The 10,338-nt window shown below is 38.3% G+C and overlaps 1 protein-coding gene and 1 pseudogene across 1 annotated transcript; one reads left to right on the top strand and one right to left on the bottom strand.

Moving 5' to 3' along the window:
• Positions 1–8: 8 nt before the first annotated feature.
• Positions 9–1,302, top strand: LOC123175799 (homeobox-leucine zipper protein ROC5-like; annotated as a pseudogene).
• A 4,094-nt stretch (positions 1,303–5,396) lies between these two features.
• On the bottom strand, positions 5,397–9,876 carry LOC123175797 (nucleobase-ascorbate transporter 2-like). The gene is made up of 5 exons (XM_044590320.1): positions 9,535–9,876; positions 9,342–9,442; positions 5,802–5,877; positions 5,652–5,711; positions 5,397–5,588 (listed from the first exon to the last, which is right to left on the bottom strand). The coding sequence occupies exons 1-5, from the start codon at positions 9,874–9,876 to the stop codon at positions 5,397–5,399; spliced, it is 771 nt and encodes a 256-aa protein (XP_044446255.1).
• Positions 9,877–10,338: the final 462 nt, after the last annotated feature.

Below are 10,338 nucleotides of genomic sequence, written 5' to 3'. Positions count from 1 at the left end.
AACATAGCCACCTATTGCAGCACGACCATGGTGATGAGACATATGGTCTACTTGGAGCCACTGCCAACGTGGGAATGATTGATAATACCAACGTAGTTGCTGGAAACCAAGGAAACAACAATGTAGAAACCTACAGTGAGCAGAGGATGGAGACAAGGCGTACCAACTATCACCGTCTCCACAGAGAACAGATCCAACAACTTGAAGCGTACTATAATTACTCAATCATTGTTTCTTACCTATTGAAGATGATGTTTACTAATGCATTTTCATTAACGTCATCTGTAGTGTCTTCCGGGAAATCCCTTATCCTGATGAGAAACTCCGGAAGAGCCTTAGTGAGAGGCTTGGCATGAGTGCCCAACAGGTCAAGTTCTGGTTCCAAAACCATCGCAGCAACAGTAAGGTAAATACTATTCTTCTCCATGCTGAATAACATGAGATGTCACCACATGGGTCAGCTAAGACATGCAATTATGCAGATTTTTGCGGTTAAATAGTATAAACTCCAATGAACAAAGTAGCATTATTTGTCACCTGAACTCACAATGCCGTGGGTGAGGCTTTTTGGCGCTCTCGCTCAATGGAGAGAGAATTTTAAAAATAATAGAAAATCCAATTTTTTAGATTCAAAAATATCTGAAGATAAGTTCATAAGTAAGTATATAGATGTGTGTAAAACCTAATTTTGAAATACGTTTTGATGTGAGTTGTACGAAAAATCATGTATGTTAATAGTGAAGAGTATATGTGCTAGAAATACATTGTTTTGCTATTTTTGCATAACCATCTTAAAAATGTATTTCACCACGTAACTTTACACAGAACTAGTATTCATCGATAGGTATGTGCATATTATTGTCATGATTTTTTTTGAATTCAAATAATATGATTTTTGAAATTTTAAAATTGAGACTACATGAAGCTCGAGCTCCAATAGCAAATCCTACAATGTACTACGATGTTACCTTCGTGAACATGGGGTCATACTCTTATAATAACTGCTGAAATGATGCATTCACGAAATTAATAAATACAGGGCAAGACGCAAAGGCGGGAGACCACCACTCTTCAGTTAGAGAACCAGATGCTAAAATCTGACAGGCAAGCCATCATGTCGGCTATGGAAAATAGCACTTGCCTCAAATGCAGAGGGGCGGTGGTTCAAACTCAGGACACCTCAGAGCGCCAACGCTTGTTCAAGGAGAATATGAAGCTCAAGGATGAACTTAAGCTTGCCGCCACCCATCTTAAAGAGGTCTCCAACAAAATGGAATGTGGCCCCGATTGACCCGCAACTAACCACACTGTCTTTGGTCGTTTCCAACGTTATCCTGTCGCATGAACACTAGTTTTGCCTGATTCCTAGGCATGCAAATAATGCATCATGTTGTGTGTGTATGTGGACGACTTGGATGCTTGTTTATTTCTTTTGTAGGCTGTCATGGTTGCTTCGTGGGATGGCATGAGATCTAGCAATCATGGCAACAATGTATGGGTTGTGGAGTGAGTGGTTTTGGGATGGCATTGCCGTGAAGCTCAGTCCAATGCCCATCTTTTTATCTTCGAGTTTGTATCCAAACAGATCAAGTAGAGTCAAAATAATTAAAAAGGAGAAGAAGAATAATCAAAGCAGCATGTTGAATGTCACGCCATAATTTTCTATGTCTTCTAACATTTCTTCGCGTAAGTATTTCATTTATTGAGATACCTTTGTCAATGATCCTTTTTGGCAACGAATAATGATATCTGAACATTGATCACGTTCCGGAGCCATTGGGGAAGTGGATCGCAATAGTCATCTACCTCACAAACTCCCCGTTATATGCACCTGTCGAGTCATACGCGGAGCAGGATCAAGAGGACCCGTAATGAGCTACGGGTAGTGCAATATTTCGTGAAGGAGTCCATGGGATCTTATCTTGTTTGGGATGGTCATATTGAATGTGTATACAAACATTGCCAATAAAATTACACTTTGGACATATGTAGAAAGGTTACCACTAAGTTCAAAATATAATACTTAGCTTTGCTTATCTTACTGCAGCTGTCGACGAATGTAGTAACGACAACCCTTGTCCTTTTGGATGCACTTGTCAGAGTAGCATTGGAGGATACAGTATGCTTGCTGAGTAGAAAAAACCTGCAAGTCAATACTTGCAGCCCAGATATTGTCTTGATACTAGGTAACACAAAGGGAAATGAGATTTTATCTATCCCTCGACCTTCAAGTAAATTGATATTTGCTTTTGTCTAATGTTTCAATATATTTCATTGTCGTACCTCGTAATTGTCCTAGATGAGTTCCGAGATTTTACCACATAAGAAATAAGCCATACCGTGTGAGTTATCTGCCTAAACAAGTAATCATGTACATGCAATGCATGTAGATATTTGACAAGATAATAATTGCATTAGTCAATAGTATTGGGTAGATATTAACTGCACATTGATATTAGCCCGGATATAATTACTTGATTGGCACTAACACCGATATTAGGTTGTCTATTATTAGAGGATAATGGTGTAGAACATGTTTAGCGCTAAACACGGAGGCAATAAAGACAATTGGATAGACCAGGTTGAACGCTTGAATTAGTTTGATATCCACAACTTTCCCTTTTTGTATTGGTATAGATGATGCAAGAACGAAATGTATGGCTTGCAGCAGAGCTAATTTCCATGAAATTAACGCAATCTACCCTTTCTTTTCTTACGTGACAAAAGAACATATATAGCTATTCTGTTTCACGTAACAGAATATTATTCTGTTACCCTACTTGAACTGATGGTTTCAGGCGGTTGTACTGATGATTTTCATCTAGTCGAGCTGATCGTCTTTTCGTCGGAATGAGGCGTATAATATATCATTGGAAAGCTTTTGACATCTACATTATAAATATATAGGAATTTTTTGCAAAATCATCAAGGTTGAAGAGCAATTTTGAAAAAAACATTTTTTTTCAAAACCGAAAACGCGAATCGTATTTTGTACTCATTTTTCAAACGGTTAGCAAATAAGATGGCGTTGGAATGCTAGTAAAAATCCGCATCTTCCATATATCTACTGTTTTTCCAAATTATATAGAATTTAAAAGTAATTTAAAAAACTGTGAAATTCTGAGCGAAACGTATTTTCGTGAATTTTTGCAAACGGTTTGTCAAATTTGATTTTGAATGTGATTTCTTTAAAATTTTGTCGAAATGGGGCAAAGAATATACTGTTCGATAACTATCGAAAATGCGAAACTTATTCGTGTTGAACGTTTTCTCAAATTTGCAATCGTTGATGAGTAATTTTGAATACGGTGAGACACGTCGTGATGTTTTTCTGTAAAAAAAAGCAGAGTACTTGTACTTAACTATGTATGCGTCCGTACTGATTTATTTTTCACAGAGTAACTTCGAAAGGTTCCAAAAAAGGAGTACTTGGACGGATGTCCGTATGGATTTGTACTGAGCGTGTTTTCATAGACTAGACTTTTATTCTGTTTTTTCGGTATATGATTTTCCTCGTAACGTTTCAATGGTACACGATATCAGTCACCGAACTTGCATGGTTTATATTTTGAACTGAATCATATTTTTTGAAAGGAAAATTTTCATGTGTTTATTTTTCGAACTCAACTTTTTTTGCAACGATGTGTTAGAATATGTTTGTACTGATTTATGTGTGTCTTTGTACTGATATTTTTTTATAGAGTAGTTTTGAATGGTTCCGGAAAAATACTACTTGTACTGATGCCCATATAGATTTGTACTGAGCGTGTTTTCACAGACTAGATTTTACTGTTTATCTTTGATATGGTTTTCCTCGGATTACGGTATCATAGTCCTCGAACTTGCATTGGTATATACTATTGAGCTGAATGATATTTTCTCATAAAGAAAAGAGAAAAAAATCATGTGTTTCTTTTTGCAACAATGTTTTGGACTTCTCTCGTCTCAACTACTATTTTCCATTAACATAGGTTTATCATTTGATAAAAAAAGTTCTTACTAAACAAAATGTTCTGAAATTTTTCGCTGACAACACATGAACTTCTGAGTTCTCCCGATCATACAATATAGTACATAGAATAGATCATAATAACATTTATCACAAAAAAAGTGTTGAGCGGTCACTGCTCCATGTATCATCTTCAACTAATGGAAGTATGTCGTGCAGTACACCATCTCATGAAGATAGTGTGTTCATTGCCCAATGCTTCACAGATCCTTTTGTAAAATCAACATCCTCATCAACCTGTCACACAACATAGTAAATATTGTGAGCACAAAATAATACAAGTGAATAGATTATTTCTACTTATATGACTAGATTATTTCAACTACCTCGGGGTTGATCATGAACTTATAGAAGTAAAAAAAAAGATTGTAATTTTAAATGTGTTTTCTCATCCGAATTGACGGTGTCATCATCACTGAACTTGCATAGTTTATATAGTTTCACTGACTGAATTTCTTCGCAAGAAAAGTTTGTGGTTTGAACTTATATGCTAGTGACAAATTTTTTAGTAATGATGGAAGAGCTTGAACAATCCATAGACAGGAGAATTACGTTTTGAAAAGGATTTTGGTATGATCTATTTAACTAAAACCGCGTCAACTTTTTCAGAACGGTGGTAATAATATAGTACTGGAGGAATTTAGTTGAATGTTTTTCAATTTTAATGAACTTGCAGTTCTCTCGATTCTAAATTTCAGCTAATGAACTTGCAGTATAGGAGGACATACAAGCATAATCGAAACCTGCAGAAGTAACATGGTGTATCCTGATACATAGTACTGATGCTTTGGGAATTTTTGAACTGAGAAAAGAAGTGCATGCGGCTTGAGCATGAAGAGCAGAAGAACATGGGCTCACCAAGGAAGGAGGTAGATAGGTGACAACAGCATCAGTTCAAGATCGACATAGTAGTGGGAGAAGGGCCTTTTGAGGCCCGGATTGTCGAAATACTTCAGTTCGGGCTGGATTCATCAAAGATGTCAAGATTATAAGCAGTATAAGAACAACCAAGATTGAGAGAATACACTGAGCACCATGTCTAATTCTTATGTTAGTGGTTGGTCCAATAAAATTACGATGTCAATGCTTCCATAGAAGTAACAAGATGCAAGCTTAGTTCTTAGGTTACAAATTTTTAAATACTAGTACTGCTACCAGCATTTACAAATACTAGTGAACTTGAACTTGTGGTCTATCGAGATCTGAACTGATTGTGTTACAAGCACTAACACAAAATCTAATGAAGCTGGTATAAGTACATGTTAGAAACATAATCAAGTTCAGGTATATTAATTGGGAGAAGTTCAAAAAGAAACTTTTAAAACATTTGTATTAAAAAGAAAATGTTGTGATAATTCAATGCTAGGGTAGCAAAAAAAATAGAACATTACACAACATCGACAACTAGTGATAGTACAAAATGATTATACGCGCCACCAGAAGTGAGGATTTGAGCATAAGCCCAGACCAACGCGATACAAATGAACAGGGAGAATCGTTCCAGTATGGGGATCTCTCTTATCCGTACATTCTTCAGATACTGATAAGAAACAAGAAGGCAGTTAGCAATGCTGAACTTCTAATAAGGAATAATTTTAGTTTAACTGGCAAAGACTTGGATGATTAGAATTGCTTTTCAAACCTGGGAAAGCACAACAAAGAGGATTAACATTGGCAGGCCAACCTCAACGCATCTCCCAACCTGATATACACAATATCAAATAAGTACCAATGCTGAACGAAGTGTCATCTTTCTAAGAAAATGAAGAATCAGGTGCAAAGCAAGCCATACCACTAGGAATCCTCTTTCGAAGAAGCCAAAACTGAGCAGCGCAACCACCGGCGCCATTCCTAGTGGACTGAAGAATCTGAAAGTTACACCCAGGACACACATCCATCAGTAAACAAAATTGAACTAGTATGTAAATGCAGCACGCAACAAGTCACTACTAATCTATCTATATCTATCTATCTATACTTATACTAATTAGCGACTCCCTAAAAATTCCCACGTTAATCAGAATTTATGAGCTGTTAATCTGATGGATCCGTATTATTATGGTGTATACCCATAGACGCTCCAATACCAACATTCATTTGTTCGTTGTAAAATTTTTTAAATAAATATACGATCCTACAACTAACCCACCATTTCTTCCTTCCCTAAAGCGATCTCTATCACTTTTATAAGAACAAATCTTTCAATCTCTCACGTATATATATCCAAAGAGAAAAAAAACTCACATATCAATGACCTAACTCTTTGAATCTCTCATGTATGTCTCTCTCAAACTCCCACATCCCTCTAAAACTCTCGCAGAAAAAATCTGGCCAGATCCATGGAACAAATCTGTCACGTATATCTCTCAAACTCTCACGTCCCTCTCAAACTCTTACAGAGAAAATCTCCCCAGATCCATCGATGTTGCACGTGCATTGTCCAGCACCCCCTCTCGATGTGGTCCTCAACCTCAGGTTCCAGCGGCCAGCGGCGCGTGATGAGATGGAAGGAAGAATGCGCTACATGGATGTATATCTCTCAGGTAGTCAAGCCCTCATCTCTCCCGTCGGACATGAGCATGAACTTATGGCCCTGACATGTGTCAGTTCTAGAAAAAAATTTGTGTCCGGGTCTGATTGAGCTACAAGTTGCTAGATTTTCCTTTTCATCTCTCACTATACTTGGTTGATCATATCAATGGTGATCCCGGTTCACATGATTTTTTTTCCTTATACTAATATAAGATAAGATTACTTCCATCAACAGAGATTCCTGACGTCATATGCCTATCATCCTTAACTGGATATGCTTTCTCTATCCCTGCAAAGAAAATAAACTCCAAGATTGATTCGCGTGTCAAGCTTCTCCCAGAAGACTTCATCAAGCTTCAAGTTCAACCATGCCACATGCTGCCAGCCCGTTCCATGCAAGCAGTAGCAGCAGAAAGGGAGGAGCTTCACCATCCACACCTTCGATGAGGACGAATTAATCACCAGCTATGAGACTCCTCTCAACTGCTACGGTACTCCTCTCAACACAACAGAATATGTTTTTGAAATTGAAAGCAATAAAGAGATTGAACTCAATGATTCTATTGCTTGAGGTGCTCTCTTATACAGGTTTACACGAGCACCAGGCCATGCAACTATGTCCATCTCCTTGACGTGCAAACAACGCCAGGCTGACGAACCAGATCTTCATGCCGACAGGCGCCTTTGTGGTGCAGATCGTGGCATTGCCTCATGGGTAAGATGGACTGGCAGCGGCCAACTTCTACATACGGGCAGCCGGTGCGCGACATCCGTCTCTGGTATGTGGAGTACCATGTGTTGAGAAGTTTTGGTAATCGATTGGATTTCGTTTGTTTGTATGCCCGCTGCATACATATACATACAATCGAAACTATTAACAGGAGAAAGAATTATTATTTTCTAAATACAGATTAGCAAGCATGAACTGATGTACTACATATTCTATACACTTTTCTCATAGACATTGTAACAAACAAGAGTTAGAAATTTCTGACATAGCATATTGTGTGTTTTATTGTTCAGTTAAACACAGGACATTAACCACGTGCAGCATGTTTTATATTGAAGAAACAACGTGAAAATAATATTTTGTGGGGTTCTCAGATTTGCCAGCAGGTGCATTTATTAGCTTTGAGATATCGCAGGTTGCAATCTTAATTGTAATTGTACAGCTAATACATCAGTCTAACATGCACTAAGCCCCTGTCCTTTTGGATGTTCCAACTATCACTACTACATCTATCCATGGGACCCACTCGCTATCTGTATGAGGTATTGTGTGAACAAAACAACCACTGTTATGCTCAAGACACTCCACATCCATATTTCCAACTGTAAGTATGAAAGGAAATGTATTAGCAGTTTTCAATCAGACCATGCTAAGGATATGGCGATGCATTATTCTTCAGCAGTGAGGGGCCAATCAAGCTGCAACCCTTAATAAGACTGCACCTATATGTGCTACTAATATATCTTTTTCTAATGTGTCATTAATTTCTGCCCCCATTATAATATAGGTCACCATATATGTGCGATGGGGTCGGTAAAGCTGTAAATCTCGCTATCCCATGGACAAGGATAAAAATAGAACAAGGTGAGTATCGCTTCTTGATATGGTGCGTGTTAGTACTTCATATTGGATAGTAATTTTTTGTGTTTTAGTAAGTCTGATTTGTCTGTGTATTAAATAAGGAATTATCTGTACAAGAATTTCTCGGCTTGATTCTTTTAACAATGCATGCCTACAACTATCAATTATCAATAGCTGTAGTAAGCCAATGATCACCCAATGCACAAGATTTTTGTTTGCATTTGTATTATGGACAGCTGTAGATTCATGATTGGAATAGCCGAGTGCTCATAAAATGTCCCTTTTTAAGTTTTAACCAAGCGAGCACGGTTCGTCTGTGCAATAACAATTCAAAATATTGCTATGTAATCCATACGGCAATAAAAGTAAATTTGTCACCTAAGACTATCGTCTATGTAGTACATATATCTATCTTTTAAATTTATATGTATTACAACATGTGATTCATGTGCACAGATACTAATACCTTATATATAAGGTTCTTCGCTATTCAAAAAATGCTTTTCTGATGCTCTGGTTTTCTTCAAATTCCAAACCTATCAAGTCGTGGCGTTTGTTGAATCTCAAATTATTGGTTGTGTATTGCTTGATTGTTTCATTCACACCATTCCATCGTAAGTGTCAAGCGGATCAGATAACTGAGAATACTGTTCTTAATACTCTCACAAGAATGAACTATTTTACGGGAGAAATATTTATAGCAGTAAGGAAAATTTATAATTAGCTTAGCAGGCCATAGTTCATGCAATTTAACATTTTCCTACGGGACTATAGTTGGTACAAATGCTAACATTTTGAGACAATACATGTATAGATGTCCTAGCATATAAATATACAGACTAGACCTAACAAGTAAGGCAACTCTTTATACTTTTGAAATGAGATAAATAATAATTTGAAACTTTCTTATATATTATAAAGGAGAGTAAAACCGTATATAGAATTAAAGTGCACACTTACTATTTTTGGTGACATCTTATAACTATTGTGTTCTCACCCAACTAACTCATTAGTGGAAATGAATTCTCCTATGAATCCCCAAGTTCCGAATCCTTTAGAACTTTTCAAATGGACGACCAATATATAACTTTACGCAGAAAATAGTTATATGGTATATAGATTATCATGTAACAGTATTAAGTAACTAGGCCGAGCGAATGCACGGGTTGGCCACTAGTACAACTAGTACTTGACAGTGTGTGGTGGTACCTGGAGAAGATACCCCAGAGCTGGCTGTAACCAAGGATGATCCGAATACTGGAGGACACTATAACCGCCCCTTGTATGGCCCGCATGCTCTGGAGGAACCTCTGCTCAAAGATGGTTTTGATTAGACCATACCATTAAAGAATTTCTGAATGTGCGGATACTAGAAAGTGAAAGTGAACGAATGATTGCTCACCTCGTGCTCGTCAGGTATGGCCGCGAGCGACGAGTCCTGCACGATGGCCATCACCGGGATGAGGAAGGCGTAGGAGCCGCCTATGACCGTGGGCAGCTGCGTCCCGAAGAGCGACTGCAGCAGCGTGTTGATGCCGGTGACGAAGAGCAGCGTCTGCACCACCCTCACCCTGTCAACCTGCAACCCATCCGAGATGGCAAGCCGAGAACACCACCAGACATTGTTGGCACTGAAACTTGTGACGCCAGGCGCCAACCCATGGGGGGTGGCGCGAATCAAGAAACGCAGAGGCGCACTCACGTCGCTCCTGCCCATCATGGGCACCAGCACCGCCGGGATCATGACGGCCGTGCCCAGCGCCAGGATGTAGTGCTGGAAGTCAGCCTGTGCATTCGGTTTTTTCGGTTTGATTCGGTTCGGTTTATACGGTTTTTGGTTTATACGGTTTTTATACTTCGGTTTATACGGTTTTATACATAGATACGGTTCGGTTTCGGTAATAACCATTTAATTTCGGTTCGGTTTCGGTAATAACCAAAATAACCAAAGTTGACGCGAATTTTTGAACAACGCGTAATTTTTTTCCACATGATTCAATCTGTGTATGTAGGTTAGTTTTTTTTTTGAGAACTATGTACGTAGATTAAATCATTAGATGTTAGACCTGATTTGGTGGCATATATGTATGTACGACGTGCACTAGATTGAGGCATATAATGACCAATGAGGCGTTGACAGAGGGAGATGACTTTGTTCGTGAACCCAAGAAGAAAAAGCCCACACCAGATAACTTGGCAGAGACCG

The sequence above is a fragment of the Triticum aestivum genome, unplaced genomic scaffold, assembly GCF_018294505.1.
Source record: "Triticum aestivum cultivar Chinese Spring unplaced genomic scaffold, IWGSC CS RefSeq v2.1 scaffold121219, whole genome shotgun sequence".
NCBI lineage: Eukaryota > Viridiplantae > Streptophyta > Magnoliopsida > Poales > Poaceae > Triticum > Triticum aestivum.
This window is presented reverse-complemented; position numbering and strand designations above follow the sequence as displayed.

What these genes read in the sequence shown, in the direction of transcription:
- LOC123175797 (XM_044590320.1), bottom strand. Translation starts at nt 9,876, where the DNA reads ATGATCCCGGCGGTGCTGGTGCCCATGATGGGCAGGAGCGACGTGAGT. An exon ending in CTCTGGGGTATCTTCTCCAG is followed by an intron (nt 5,878 to 9,341) that starts GTACCACCACAC and finishes TGTAACTTTCAG; the next exon opens with ATTCTTCAGTCCACTAGGAA. An exon ending in TCTTTGTTGTGCTTTCCCAG is followed by an intron (nt 5,589 to 5,651) that starts GTTTGAAAAGCA and finishes ATTCCTTATTAG; the next exon opens with AAGTTCAGCATTGCTAACTG.